General features: G+C 49.3%; 1 protein-coding gene across 1 annotated transcript in view; it reads right to left on the bottom strand.

Annotated features, from left to right (window-relative positions):
* Positions 1-16,016, bottom strand: part of LOC117881721 (solute carrier family 23 member 1-like) — a 61,108-nt gene that overhangs the window by 18,896 nt on the left and 26,196 nt on the right. The window contains exons 4-5 of the mRNA XM_034779746.1: positions 11,690-11,849; positions 8,419-8,600 (exon numbers count right to left, since the gene is read on the bottom strand). Coding sequence (XP_034635637.1) covers positions 8,419-8,600; positions 11,690-11,849 — 342 coding nt within the window. The remainder of the gene's footprint in view (positions 1-8,418; positions 8,601-11,689; positions 11,850-16,016) is intronic.

Raw genomic sequence — 16,016 nt, 5'->3', positions numbered from 1 at the left:
TTTTCCATAGGACCCCAGCCGCATTCAGTGCACAGAGTGGACCTGTTCTGGGGATGAATCAAGGCTGTTGTCTATAGGACCCCCTTCTACAATGGCTGCACAAGTTGGAAGGTGTATATCTGGGACAGGTGGGTCTCAACCTGCCCAAAGCTAAAGACCTCCCCCCCCCCGAGCTAAGGGGGAGGCGCCGCTAAGCCCAAGCTACAAATGAGGGAGTGGGACAATGCAGGGGGGAGGGGTGGAGAGGAACAGGAGTGAGGTCATTGGTTGAAAATCAGAGAACCAAAAGGAGCCATCAAATAGAGAATTCCGGACGGCACCCACTGCTCCTCAAAGGCACCAAAGGACTCAGTGGACACCAACCAGAGGAACTCAGCCTGGAGACATGATCGAACAAGGAAATGGGAATAGGTCCCACAGATGCAGAGTATTGCCCCCATCCACCTTCCTCCTCCTGGCAGGATGGATGGCCATCTTGGCCAGCCCCAGGAAGAGGTCGATGAGGAGGTTCTGCAACTTTGTGGGGGAGCACACATCAGGAGGTAAGGGGAAAGTACAGCTAGAACCTCAGTCAGAGGTTCTGAAGGAGTCGGAAGAGGGGCTGCCACCTGATGCACTCTGCATAGATTTGTGCCAGGGTCTCCCTCTCGCTGCAGAAAGGACAGGTGTGGCAGAGCCTGTGAACCATGCCAGGTATATACCTATGCTCTCAGCTCTGTGGAGGAGCTGCCAACTAATATCCCTGGTGGGCCATGGCACCAGAGTGGAGTATAGGCTAGCCCCAGGGGGTTCTTTGCCTTCCTCAGGTGGCATCAGGTCAGGAAACAAGGGAGAGGAAGTGGATAGAGTGAAACATGAGTTCATGAAGGTGTTCTCTGGGCATGGTACAAGATGGACCAGCTGGATTGCAAGATGTGTCCCGTCTCCAGAATCCCCACACTGGACCCTGCTGTGAGGGGGACCACCGCCACCTCTCAGGTCAACAACTTGACCAGACGCCTTAGCGACCTCATAAAAACCATCCAGCACAACACGGACACGAAACGCTGCAGCGCTCCCCCACAGGTAACCTCATGCCGCCCTGCTGTAGGAGCAACTAGCATCGTTCCCCAGGCTGCACGGCGAGATCCAGCCAATGGAGGAGCCTCCTGTAGCCCCCAGATCCCACAGCCAGACCCCACCCCCAGGAGACCCAACACCTCCTCCAAGGTTACCCAAAGAGCCTCTGACTGCCAAAAACCCCATGCCCCACCGAGGACCCACCAGCCAGATGCCGCCCGCAGAAGAACCAGAACCATCCCCAGTGCTTCCAAACACGACCGCGCCCCAACAAAGCCCAGCACCTGTGCTTCCAGAACCTCACTCCCTCCCGGAAGATCCAGTGCTGTCTCGGAGACACCGAGAGCTGCCCTCCCCCCACCACACCAGGACCCCTGCCTCAAGACCCACCTGAACACCGCTCCACAGTCCGAGGGACAACAAGGCCACAAACCATCCCCGCAGCACCTGAACCTGCAGAGACAATGCAGCAGGAGGAGCGATGGCCATGAGCGAGGGTGGCGCACCGTGGCAATCCGCCTGGATGGAGGAGCTGGCAAAGGCTGAGGACTTTGAGAACTTCGACACCCTGATGGACAGACTGACTGCAGAACTGTCTGCGGAAATTATGGCCAGAAGGAGGGAACCCCAGGAAGCCGCACGGGCCACTCGCAGATTCCCTGCGCCGAGCCATAACAACACTGCCAGAGAAGGCAGGAGAGGGGACGTCGGCCGCCGCTACGATCCGGCGGCTGCATCCCGTATTCAGAAACTATACAGGATGAACCGGATGAAAGCCATGAGGGAGATCCTCGACGGGACCTCCTCCTACTGTGCCATCCAGCCCGAGAAGCTCTACTCCTACTTCAAGGATGTGTTTGATCATGAGGCCCAGACCAACTTGCGACACCCAGACTGCCTTTCCCCGCTACCCCAGATCAACCCCATGGAGGACTTGGGGCGAGATTTTTCCCCGCAGGAGGTGCAGGAGAGGCTGTCAAGGATCAAAAACACCGCCCCTGGAAAAGATGGCATCCGCTACCTCCTGCTGAAGAAGTGAGACCCCAGCTGCTTGGTGCTCGCTGCCATCTTCAACAAATGCAAGCAGTTCCATCGCGTTCCCCGCTCCTGGAAAAAGTCCATGACCGTGCTCATCCACAAAAAAGGCGACCGAGATGACCCCGGCAACTGGAGGCCCATCTCCCTCTGCTCCACCATCTACAAGTTGTATGCCAGCTGCCTCGCGGCAAGGATCAGACTGGTCAGTGTGCGGGGGCCCCGTCAGCTCAGTGCAGAAGGGTTTCATGTCCTGCGAGGGATGCTACGAGCACAACTTCCTCCTTCAGACGGCCATCCAGGAGGCCAGGAGGTCCAAGAGGCAGTGTGCAGTAGCATGGCTTGACCTGACCAACGCCTTTGGGTCCATACCCCACCCTCACATCTTTGCCACCCTGGGAGAGTTCGGGATGCCAGAAACCTTCATCCAGATCCTCCGGGACCTCTACAAGGACTGCACCACCACCATCCGCGCCACGGATGGAGAGACGGACGCCATCCCCATCCACTGTGGCATGAAACAAGGATGCCCCCTTAGCCCCATCATCTTCAACCTGGCCATGGAACCACTCATCTGAGCCATCTCCAGTGGCCCGACCGGCTTCGACCTGCACGGCAAAAAACTCAGCATTCTGGCCTACGCGGACGATCTGGTCCTGACCGCGGACGACCCAGAGAGCCTCCAAGGTATGCTAGATGCCACCAGCCGAGCTACTGACTGGATGGGGCTCCGCTTCAATGCGAAGAAGTGCGCAAATCTGCACATTGACGGCAGCAAAAGGGACTCGGTGCAGACAACGGGGTTCCAGATCCAGGGTGAGCCTGTCATCCCCCTGGCAGAGGGGCAGGCATACCAGCACCTGGGCACGCCAACAGGGTTCCGTGTCCGGCATACACCCGAGGACAACATCCAGGAGATCTTGCAGGACGCCGCCAAGTTTGATACCTCCCTGCTGGCACCGTGGCAGAAGATAAACACCCTGAACACCTTCCTGATCCCATGCATCTCGTTCACCCTAAGGGGATCTGCCGTGGCGAAGGTGCCCCTCAACAAACCAGACAAGATCATCCGGAAGCTGGTGAAGAAGAGGCTGTTCCTTCCCCAGAGAGCCAGCAACGAGCTGGTCTACATTGCCCACAGGCACGGCGGCGCCAACGTCCCCCACATGGGTGACCTGTGCGACGTCACGGTGATCACCCACGCCTTCTGCCTGCTGACATGGCCCGACACCACGGTGAGGAACATTGCGGCGAACGCCCTGCGTGATGCAACAGAGAAGCGGATCAGCAGAGCCCCCTCGAACCAAGACATCGCCACCTTCCTGAGCGGCTCCCTGGATGGGGAATTCGGACGGGACGGGCGCGACATCGCTTCACTGTGGTCCCGCACTCGCAACGCCATGCGTCGCCTGGGGAAGCGCATCGGCTGCCACTGGGAGTGGTGCGAGGAGCGCCAGGAGCTGGGAATCCGGGTGCCGCAGATCAGGTCCGACGACGATACCGTCATTACCCCGATGGCCAGGGGATTGCGGGAGAGGACTCTGAAGGCCGCCATCCGCTCGCTGTACGTGGAAACCCTGAAGCGTAAACTGGACCAGGGTAAAGTCTTTGAGTTGATCAGCAAGTGGGACGCCAGCAACCACTTCCTCGCCGGGGGCGGCTTCACCTGTTTCACCGACTGGCGGTTCATCCACCGTGCCCGGCTCAACTGCATCCCGCTCAACGGAGCCGTCCGCCACGGGAACCGAGACAAGCGTTGCAGGAAGTGCAGCTACCCCAACGAGACCCTGCCCCACGTCCTGTGCAGCTGCAAACCCCACTCCAGAGCCTAGCAGCTGCGCCACAACGCCATCCAGAACCGCCTGGTGAAAGCCATCGCGCCACGCCTGGGGGAGATCTCCGTGAACTGCACCATCGCCGGTACTGACAGCCAGCTACGACCTGACATGGTCGTCACCAACGAGGCCCAGAAAAAGATCATCCTCGTCGACGTCACGGTCTCCTTTGAGAACAGAACTCTGGCATTTCGCGAAGCCCGAGCTCGTAAACTGGAAAAGTACGCCGCCCTGGCTGACACCCTGAGAGCGAAGGGCTATGAGGTGCAGATGGACTCCCTGATTGTCGGAGCCCTGGGCGCCTGGGACCCCTGCAACGAGCGTGTGCTGCGGACCTGCGGGATCGGTCGACGCTACGCACGTCTCATGAGACGCCTCATGGTCTCAGATGCCATCCGATGGTCCAGGGACATGTACATCGAGCACATCACCGGGCACCGACAGTACTAGGAGGCGTGAGCCAGAGTGACATCGTTCTCCCACTACGAGAAAGGGACCAAGTGACCTTCTCTGTTGGATCATGTGAACTGGAACCATAAACTCCCTGAACATTAAAACTCACCAAATGAGGGTCAATCTATCCTCATCATCATATCCACTCATTATAATCCACACCTGAACATAACCACTTTATGAACTTCATATCCTCATATCTCAATGTCTGTACTTTGACCCATCAACTTTTTACCCCCAATCGGGGATATTGCAGATTATGTATTCCTCATGCCACCTTATCTTAAACCAAACTTTGCACCCTTGATAATCTGTATATTATTCCCTGATAACCAGAAACTTCTATGCTCAAACTCTGTTCACTATTTTTTTTAACATCATCTTAATAAAATTTTTAAATCTGAAAAAAAGAGGCAGGAGATTGCAGGAAAAGAAAGGACAGTCTCATGGTTAAGGCAACTGAATGCTGTCCTAGTGAACTGGATGCTATCCCTGTCTCTCCCACAGAGTTATATGATGCTGGGAAAGTCACTTAATCCAAACTTTTCACAGGTGGGCACTAAGTGGCTGTGTCATTTTTGGATGCCTGACTTGAGATCCCAAGGTTTGTTTTGCAGAAATGCTGAGCAATCACAGCTACAACTGAAGTCACTGGGACCTGTATCAAGTCCTAGGTGTCTCAAATTGGGAACCCAGACATAGTAGACACTTTTTAATTTGATCTCTCTGGGCCTTAGTTCCCCAGCCATAAAATGGGGATAACAGCCCCTCATCTCACTGGGGTGTAGTGAAAATAGGTCCATGAGAATTTGTGAAACACTTAGATACTATAGTGATGAGCTCCACAGAAAAGTCCACGGGGAAATAAATAATTCTCTCTGCAGAGAAGGGCTTGAATAGTGTGCAGGAAATAAAGACTAGGGCCACACTATTTACCAATGAGAAGACAACACAATATTGAATAGTTGCTTGTTAAGTGAGCACCATCCTGTACAAAGAATGAGGCAGGTTCCTATGGGGAAAAAAATTGTGATCATAAGGACGGCCATACTAGCTTAGACCAATTGTCCATCAAGCCCAGTGTCTTATCTTCCCACAGTGGCCATCACCAGATGCTTCAGAGGGAATGAAAAGAACAGGGCAATTATACAGTGATCCATCCTCTGTTGTCCAGTCCCAGCTTCTGGCAGTCAGAGGTCTAGGGACACCAGAGCATGGGGTTGCATCCCTGACCATTTTGGCTAATAGCCATGTTGGACCTGTCCTCCAGGAACTTATCTAATTCTTTTTTTAACCCAGTTATACTTTTGGCCTTCAAAACATCCCTTGGCAATGAGTTCCACAGGCTGACTGTGCATTATATGAAGTACTTTCTTCTGCCTATTAATTTCACTGGGTGATCCCTGGTTCCAGTGTTATATGAAGGGATCAATAACACTTTCTTATTCACTTTCTTCACCCCATTCATAATTTTATAGATCTCTATCATATCCCCTTAGTTTTCTCTTTTCTAGGATGAGCGGTCCCCATCTTTTTAATCTCTCCTTCTACGGAAACTGTTACACACCACTAATCATTTTGTTGCCTCTCGCTCTACTTTTTCCAATTCCAATATATCTTTTTTGAGATGGTGCTACCAGAACTGCATGTAGTATTCAAAGTGTGGGCATAATGCTAAATATAGTGGCATTATGATATTTTCTGTCTTATTATCTATCCCTTTCCTAATGGCTCCATTCTGTTAGCTTTTTTGACTGCTGCTGCACATTGAGCAGGTGTTTTCAGAGAACTATCCATAATGACTCCAAGATCTCTTTCTTGAGCAGTAAAAGCTCATTTAGTCACCATCTTTTTGTATGGATTGTTCGGATTATGTTTTCCAATGTTCATTACTTTGCATTTATCAACACTGAATTTCAGTTTGCCAATTTGTTACCCAGTCACCCAGTTTTCCCTTTGTAACTCTTCGAACTCTGCTTTGAACTTAACTATCTTGAGTAATTTTGTATTATCTGCAAACTTTGTCCCCTCACTGTTTACTGCCTTTTCCAGATCATTTATGAATAAGTGGAACAGCACTGGTGCCACTACAGAACCTTGGAGGACCCTGCTACTTACCTCTGCCCACTGTGAAAACCAATCATTTATTCCTACTCTTTGTTTCATGGCTTTTAACCAGTTACTGATTCATGAGAAGATTTTCCCTATTATCCCATAACTGCTTACTTTGCTTAAGAGCCTTTGGTGTGTGAACTTGTGAAAGCTTTTCCAAAAATCTAAGTGCACTATATCCACTGGATCACCATTACATGCTTGCTGACACCTTCAAATAATTCTATTAGATTGGTGAAGCATGATTTTCCTTTACAAAAATTGCTTTGACTCTTCCCCAAAATACTATGCTCATTTAGGTATCTGATACTTTCATTCTTTACTATAGGTTCAACTAGTTTGCCCAGTACTGAAGTTAGGCTTACCAGCCTGTAATTACCAGGATTGCCTCTGGATCCCTTTTTAAAAAAAATCAGTATTACCTTAGGTATCCTCCAGTTATCTATTACAGAGGCTGATTTAAGTGATAGGTTACATACCACAGTTAGTAGTTCTGCAGTTTTGTATTTAAGTTCCTTCAGAACTCTTGGGTGAATACTCATCTGGTCCTGGTGACTTATTACTGTTTAGTTTATCAATGTGTTCCAAAACCTCCTCTGTTAACACCTCAATCTGAGACAGTTCCTCAGATTTGTCACCTAAAAAGAATGGCTCAGGTATGAGAATTTTCCTCACATCCTCTGAAGTGAAAACTAATGCAGAGGATTCATTTAGCTTCTCCACAACAGCCTTGCCTTCCTTGTGTGTTCATTTAACACCTCTATAGTCCAGTGGCCCCACTGACTGTTTGGCAGGCTTCCTGTTTCTGATGTACTTAAAAGTTTGTTGGTTTTAGTTTGTGTGTCTTTCGCTAGTTGCTCTTCAACTCCTTTTTTGCCTACCTAATTATACTTTTACACTTGACTTGCCAGAGTTTATGCTTCTTTCTATTTTCCTCACTAGGATTTGACTTCCCATTTTAAGGGATGTCTCTTAACCCTTAACTGCCTCTTTCACTCTGTGTAGACATGTGGCACTTAATACTTTTACTATTTATTTAGAAAAATTGGGTATACATTTAGCATGAGCCTCTATTATGGTGTTTTTAACTAGTTTTCATGCAGCTTGCAGGCATTTCATTCATGACGTTCCTTTTAATTTCTGTTTAACTAGCTTCCTCATTTTTATGTAGTTCCCTTTTTTGAAGATAAAAGCTACTGTGCTGGGTTTCTTTGGTATTCCCCCCACCTCCCCACACACAAGGATTGTGTAATTGAAGACTCTCATAATACGTACAAACAAGGGGGCTGAATTAAGGTTGCACAGGCAACCTTAATTCTGGCATTTCCTAACTTCTGACTGCTTGACTTTGCAACCTTAATAATGTTCTTTTAATGTAGTTTTTATGGGTAATACACCTCTACCCCGATATAACACGATTTTGGATACAATGCAGTAAAGCAGTGCTCCGGGGGGGTGGGGCTGTGCGCTCTGGCGGATCAAAGCAAGTTCGATATAACGCAGTTTCACTTATAATGCAGTAAGATTTTTGGGCTCCCGAGGACAGCATTATATGGGAGTAGAGGTATACATACATATATATACACACATATAACATAACAACTGTGACAGAGCATTTGTACATTGAAGATGCCACACAAAAATCACAATTTGTTTATTACTGCTGTGGAGTTTTAAAAATCAAATGCATTTTCTGTTTGGGGAGTGTGTGTAAGTGTAAAGGCTATAATCTCTTTGGGGCAGGGTCTGTGTTACCACCAGTGTCTTGTGCAACACTCAGGACCCTGTCAGCACTTAACTAACAGTGCATTTAGAATCTAAAGGCCATTTCCCCACCAGCTTGTAATACCTGATCCAATTTCAGATTTAGACTATTTATCCCATTAATCTGCCCCCAATTTCGCCACGGTGAAGTGTTACTTACATGGCTGATATGCCCCAGTGTGAGCCAGCCTCATCTCCTGCAGAGTTGAAGAGAGGCAGCGCAACCAAGGTTATGGTTGGGGCGATGGTCAAAGGACCGATGAATCGCATCAGAAATCCAATCAGGCCAGAAAATCCAACAAAGATTTGGAAACAGGAAGCGACCATGATGGCTCCCTGCAGCTGAAAAACAGAGGGAAAGAAAGCAGCGATTTAAAGGCTTTCTTTTTGAGTTAGTCCATTTTAGTTAAGTGGGCTCAAAAGCACTTTATGGGCCTGATTCAACTCCCACTGAAGTCAGGGGGAGTCTTTCCACAGATTTCAATGGGAGTTGACTCAAACCTTAAATGAGGGCAACACTCAAACAGGAATGCAGGCCCATTAACTCTCCCCCTGACTTACTTCCTCTGATTCTATCTCCCTAATTGCCAGCTGTCCAAGGGGAACTGGACTGTGAGAAGCCAAGAGCTCTAAACAGAATCAAGTCAACCTGGCATCCACCCATCCTTTATTAAAGCCTTTGAGTACAGGTTAGTGTTCATAAAAAAAGGGAAATTAAGTAGCAATTACTATTACTGGCATTGACCAAGGGTCAGATACTGCACAAGCATCCCTAACCCGGCTCTTCCAGCACCTTAGTCCTGATCAACCAACTCCACTGTTCTAGCCTTGGATTTTCACCCGGCTCTGCCAAAGCGCCTCATGGAGAACTAGAATGTGCACCCACCTAACTCATTTCTAGTCAGGTCCTGATCAGGGCCCTGAGCCTGCAGACGCAGACTTGCACAAGTCAAGGTTTGCAGAGTCAGGCCCAGTGATTGTGTGACAAGCCAGTGCTCTGATCTCCTGAGGACCGGTCAGGGCAGCAAAGGGAATCATCAGCTGGACACAGAAATTAAATAAAATTTTCTATTTAAATTTTCAAAGTGCTGGACGACCTGGAAATCCCTTCTGTTTCTCTGTGTGGGTTGCAAATATATCAGCAGGCAGACCAGTACAATAAACTCCTTAATTATCAGAATCAGTAGGGTAACACCAAACATGTTCAGATAATCAGGAGAAAACAGCCAGGGAACTATAGCACACCAGCAGTTAGATTAGGAGATCTGGTTAGTGGGCATGCGGATAGCCAGGCTTCTGTTTTACCTGAGTATTGCTTTCCTCTGCAGGACACATTCATCACCATGCAACCTTTGTGTGCTTCGTAAACACTGTTTAAATCAGGGGTGGGTAAACTTTTTGGGCCGAGGGCCACATCTGGGTGGGGAAATTGTATGCAGGGCCGGGGCAGGGTTGGGGTGTGGGAGGGAGTGCGGTGTTCAGGAGGGGGCTCAGGGCAGGAGTACAGGAGGGGTGCGGACTGTGGGAGGGGCCTCAGGGCAGGGGGTTGGGTGCAGGAGGGGTGCAGGGTGTACGAAGGGGCTCAGGGAAGGGGGTTGGGTGCAGGAGGGGTGCACAGGGATGCGGGGTGCAGCAGGGGGCTCAGGGTAGAGGGTTGGGGTGCAGGAGGGGTGTGGCAGGGGGCTTGTGGGAGGGGGCTTGTGGCAGGGAGTTGGGGGGCAGGGTGCAGGAGTGGTTTAGGATCCGGGGTGGCAGCAGCACGCACTGGGGCCAGGGCAGGCTTCCTGCATGCCTGCCCTGTCCCTGGCCCCGCACCCCTCAAGGAAGTGATGCGGCCCCTGGGAAGGGGGGGCAAAGGGCTCCACGTGTGCTGCCCTTGCCGTGCCTCCAGGTACCTCCCCCGAAGCTCCCATTGGCCGCAGTTCCCCGTTCCCAGCCAATGGGAGCAGCGGGGGGCGGTGCCTGGAGGCAAGGGCCCGGGGGCTGCAGGGACGTTGGGCCGGCCGCTGCTGAGAGCGGTGCGGGGCCCATGGTGCCATGGGGGGCAATCCCATGGGCCGGATCCAAAGCCTTGAAGGGCCGGATCCAGACCACAGGCTGTAGTTTGCTCACCCCGGTTTAAATACACAACAGTTATTTACCCTACATATGAGTTATTAGTTACATTCGTTAATACCACTAAATAATGAATGAATTACTAGGTACCTTGGCTCTTGTGATAAGGCTTGACCCTGTGAGGTGCTGAGTGCCCTCAACTCCCACCAGGTATAGTGAGAGATGAAGTCTTTAACACCTTGAGGCTCAAACCCCTGAATAAGGGGTTTCCAACCTGGGGTCCAGGAACCCTGGGGGTCTGCAGACTATGTCTAAGATTTCCAAAGGGGTTCGCAACTCCATTAGAAATTTTTTTAGGGGTCTGCAAATGAAAAAATGTTGAAAACCACTGACATAAATGAAAAGGCAAGAAAACAGTTACCCTGTGCCTGCACTGTTTTTACTTGGATCAATAGTGACCATAATACCAACGCTTTGCACTGTACTGCAGCTTTCAGCCAGGATCTCAAAGCTCTTGACAAACCTAAGCTGTTTCACAGCGCTCCAGCAGGCAGGTAAATAGAGGCACAAAGCAATTAAGCAACTTGTTCAAGGTCAAACAGTGACTAAGTGACAGATCTGAGATAAGATCACAGGTGCCCTGACTGCAAGTCCCCATGCTTTAGCCAGCAGAACATATTCTTTGCCTTCTTGTTTATGATCATTTGCATCCTCCATGTTCTGTTAACATGACCATTGGCTATAGTGGTCCAGATCACATCTCTCAGATCAATACACAGGGAAGGACCTCTGCAGAAGGGGATGGAGGTATCAGCCACCTCTAAAATACCTTCCTCCTTCCCTTCCTAGGGGGAAACTCCTCCCTCTGTGGAGATCTGCATAGAGGGAAGAGCTGGGGGTTGAACAAGCTAGCACAGTAGAGATTACACAGAAAGCGTAATTCAGCTCTAGGCTGTATATCCTTTTCTATGGACCCTCTTCATGCTGAAGAACCCCCTCCATTGAGGGAGGGTGTTCGAGGAAGCCACAGCAGGGGAGCAGCACAGTTATATTGGAACTCCACTGGAGAAGGGATTCCTAGCATAGATGGCTCTGTGATGGTCACTAGTTACCACAGAAATGGCCCTGACATGGAATATGTTTTCCCAGAAAATAAAATACTCTAACAGCATGTCCACAGCCTTCGGGACGAGTTCATGAGCAAAATCTATAAACCACAGATATCTGCAGCGTTGCAAGTTAGAACGTAGCCTTGTATTCACTAGTAAGCAGGGGTCTCTCCTGGGACTTGACTTCCCTCTCTGACACCTCAAGGCCCATTCAGACGATCTCAGGTTTTTATAGCTGCCCTTCTGGCAGTAGCTCACAGGGATTACCTCTCGCATCCTCGACTGCCAGACTTCGATGAACTCCGGTGAAGTAGCATTCACCTGGCTGGCATTCTGCGTCCACGCAGGGCATCTCCAGTTAGGGAGGGAGAGCATGGCAAGGGTAGGAGTCAAGAACGCAAAAGTCCCTCCTTGGAGAATGGGCAACCTGGAAACAAGCCAGATGGCAGAGACTTAAGCTATTTGATCTCTGGAAGCCCCATCCCTGTCAGGGGAAAGTATTTGGTTAGTAGTACTGTCTTCCTGCAGTGAGATACAGAAAGGATATTTCAGAGTAATTGACTTGGGTGAACGGGGTGGCTCAGTAAGCACCTCAGCATACAGAGAATCAGTGGAAATCCATAGGTCTCAGCAGAGACCTGACAACAAAGAGGTGTCTTAAGCCACCTTTATTATTTCAAAAGGGGGATTCGGCCTCTCTCATGTTTGCCTTTGGCAATTTCCTTTTCAATACACTGATGTTTCTGTGAACCCTGTCACCAACAATACCCAAGAGCCAGTATGTATTTTGACACAATAGTAGTACCCCAAGCATTGGGAAATGCTGCTTCTGGACTCAAACTTTGGGTCCCTCATCCCTATCTGCGGCACTGTTTTTAAGGAAGGAAAACAGCCATCTTAAAGCATGTGTCTGTATGTTTCGGATCAGGTCTTTGTGCTACAAGATGGTAAAAGAACAAGGGAAGAGAGAAGAGAAAAGGGAAGGAACCAAAGCAAAGAAAGAGTAACTGACTGACAGAAGTTTGTGGCTAAGTGTGAAGGGGCAGAAGGGGAAGTTCTAGGAAACAGCAAAAGGGAGGGGAAAGAGACCCAATCTGAGACTTAAATAAGGGGCCTGATTCTCCGCAAACAGGCTACAAGTAACTCACAGTGAAGCTGTGATCTACTGGAGGGGGCTGCTGAGGGTCCCTGGTTAAAATTCTGCCACCAAATTGAAGGCATGTTGGAGTGATGGCCCTTGATGGAGTCATCCCCTCTGAACGCGGTTTGTCACGTCTCCAAAGTGCAGATTGCACCAAGTCCAGATTTCTCTGAAAAGGTTTCCAGTGTTGCAACTCTCACCATTTTATTGTGTTAGCTGGGATTTTTCTTAAAAGCCCAGTTTCGGGGATCAAGAGACTGCCTGAAAATATCAGCTTTCATTGTGTTTCTGACCCTCATAGTTGCAGAGAAAAGCATGGAAACATGACGTAAGTGCACTCTAAAGGCTCAGAAAGCCAGAAGGTAACTAAATGATCCTCAATTTAACAAAAACAAAAAACAAACAAAAAAAACCTTGTGATTTTGGCAGGGCTGACATGATTTTTGAGTGTGTGGGGCTGGCAATATTGCGTTTCCTAGAGGAGGATGCCACTACCTCACCTAAGAACTCACTACAAGGGTTTCACTCCCAACTAGCATATAATTAATTCTTTGGCCCTTCAAACCTTCCTCTGCAACACCCACACTTCTGTCCATTTAAGGTACTTATGTGGCCCCCATTATTGTAGTATCTGACCTCTTCACAATCCATACTGTATTCGTCCTCACAACAGCCCTGTGACGTAGGGAAGTGCTATCACTGCCATTACTCACATGGGGAACTGAGACACAGAAAACATTAAGTGGCCTGCCCAAGGATCCCCAGAGTCTCAGACTAGAGCCCTAGCCACTGGACCATTCTCTGTATACTTCTGGCCCACAAGGCTTATCAGAAGCTAGAAGGGGAGACGTGTTGTGGTATCTGCACATGATTGCACCAAAGTGAATGGAAATTATTTGTACCCCCTCCCCACACACACACTATAGTTTTGAATAAATAATAGTACTTTGCCTTCTATAATGCCTTTCAACTTGGGATCCATACTTTACAGAGATTAAACAATCGCCAGCCTGACATACTACACAAACAGCTTAATCTTTTTTTACGCCTTTACCACCTACATTAAATTGCCTCCACAGGGACTTCATTTACATGCCACTGGGATACAGATGCTCTCTCCTTAAATCAGACCTCCCTATTCTTTTATCCCCTCCCCACCCTTCAGCCCCTTCTTCAAGTTTTATTACCTTGTTATCCCACAGAACAAGGTTGTATCCACACTGAGCTCTTTCTGAAAATCGCCCACTGATGCTGCAGCACCAGTCCAGGTACCTATTGTGGGAGCATTAGCATACACTGGGCTCAGGGAGTTTTACTACCATGTCATTATATAATGCTGCTTAGAGCAGGTCTTGACAATACGGTGATATAAATGCTCTGTAGCCCCCCCCCCCCCCCCGGCATGGCTTAAGCCTTCTTCTCTCCCTGGTGCTTGCTAAGACCAATATTTGGAGCAGCTTCTCCCCTCTTCTTGAACAGATCAGGTCCTGGGTTCTTCTTCTTGGCTCATGGTGCCTCAAGTGATTCCTTGCTGTGCCAGAGACACAGGGGCATTGTTCCTTGATAAATTAATGGCCATGTTTGTAGCTGGCAAGGGGTGCCAAGCCTAGTACACAGGAGACAAAGTAAATAAAACAAACGTCAATGGAATAATACACACCAAACGTAACCCTATAACTGGAAAGGAGAGACAGGAAAATAGAACCTGGTGAAGGAAGGGATTAAAAAGGTTAACTAATACTTAACCAACGTTTGTAATTTAACCAACTCCCCACCTCCTAACACTCACAAACTTTTCCAACCCGCCACTTCCTACCTAGCACCTTCCCCAGGTGATAGGCCAGGGCTGAACATCCTGGGATTCTGTGTCATAGTGCTGGATCATTGGCCTGCTTTTAAATAAACGTCATTTTTCTCCACCCCTGGGTGGGGCAGGGTCCTCTCTCAATTGGGATCATCTGTTCTCTGGTCTGGAATCCTCCTGTGGTCTCAGCTGGCTCTCAGTAGCTGGTTGAATCTTTCCCTGGTGGATTCTCATCACTGCAGTGCTGGAAATACCTGGTCCATGCAGCTAAAGACTCAGAGCTGTACAAACTCCCTCCAGGGAAGTGGGAATTTAGCAGGGACGCCCTGAGCCATGTCGCATCTTTCTCAGCTTCCAAACAGAAAAACTGCAGCCCTGACTTGACATTGGTTCAGTGGCCTGCTCATCCAGATCATCTCATGCAGAAACCTCCTTAACTGGTTCCAGCAGGGGTTTCTAGTTCCTTCACTCCCCACCTCTGACTCCAAGCACTCTGGGAATGGGGTCTGAGGGCTCTGGCAGCCATCTTAGTCATAACCCTTTCAACAGGGCCCCATAAGGTATGTCTGCACCGCCTACGGCAGCAAGCCTCCCAGCCCAGTTGATAGACTTGGGCTGGCAAGGCTCATGCTAGAGCTCTTAAAGCTGCATAGCCAGTGCTTTGAAGTTGCAACTTGGGCTGGAGTGTGGCCCACTTCCCCCCTTGGGCTTCAGATCCCACCCTCCAGCCCAAGCTGCAGCTTAAAAGCACTGGCTATGCAGCTTTAAGAGCTCTAGCACGAGCCTCGTTAGCCCAAGTCTATCAACTGGGCTGGGAGGCTCACTGCTATAGGCTGTGTAGACATGCCCCTAGAGGCTCAGCCCAGAGGTCCAGGGGCCAGGAAATCCCAAAAGAGAGTTATGCCATCCCCCACCTGAGAAATATCAGATGTCATTATCAAGTACTTCAGCATAAACATAAGGTAGTACATAATACAATCAAGATATACTTTTGAGCTCATACTCTGATTAAGAATACCACAAAAACAGGCAATATAACATACACAAGCACAATGCCCTACTAAACTTTGAGGATAACAGAGGGGTTTCCAGTACTGGGCAGCACACTCCCAACACCCATTTGTGGAACACAAGAGACACCATCAGGAGATGATCCTGCTTTGAGCAGGGGGTTGGACTAGATGACCTTTTGAGGTCTCTTCCAACCCTCATATTCTATGATTCTATGAGTCATAGGTTAACCAGACGATGGGCTTCAGTTCTCACCCAGAGCACCTGGGTATTGATGGATCTCCTGGGGAAAGAGGTCATGTACTCCCTACCTCAGGCTCCATGCCACTGTCTGCAATTCCTCCCTCTGTAGGCTCTTCCATGCTATCCGGGGCTGTTCCTTCTGGATATTTTGGTGGTGTGAAAGGTTTGGCTACAGGGTTCAGCACACGCCTATGGGCATCACAGATGGACTGATCAGGTATTAGAGTTCTTCTGGACCTGGGATTTCAGGTTTTCCAGTGAGCCTGTACCTCAGAACACCAAATAAGTGATGCATTCATAGACTAGCCTTCCACATGGGAAGTTGCACTTTCTGTCATCTTCAGAAGCAAGAGGTCCCCCCTCCTCAAGTGTAACTAGCTGAACAATATTAGATG

Source organism: Trachemys scripta, chromosome 1 (assembly GCF_013100865.1).
Source record: "Trachemys scripta elegans isolate TJP31775 chromosome 1, CAS_Tse_1.0, whole genome shotgun sequence".
NCBI lineage: Eukaryota > Metazoa > Chordata > Testudines > Emydidae > Trachemys > Trachemys scripta.
This window is presented reverse-complemented; position numbering and strand designations above follow the sequence as displayed.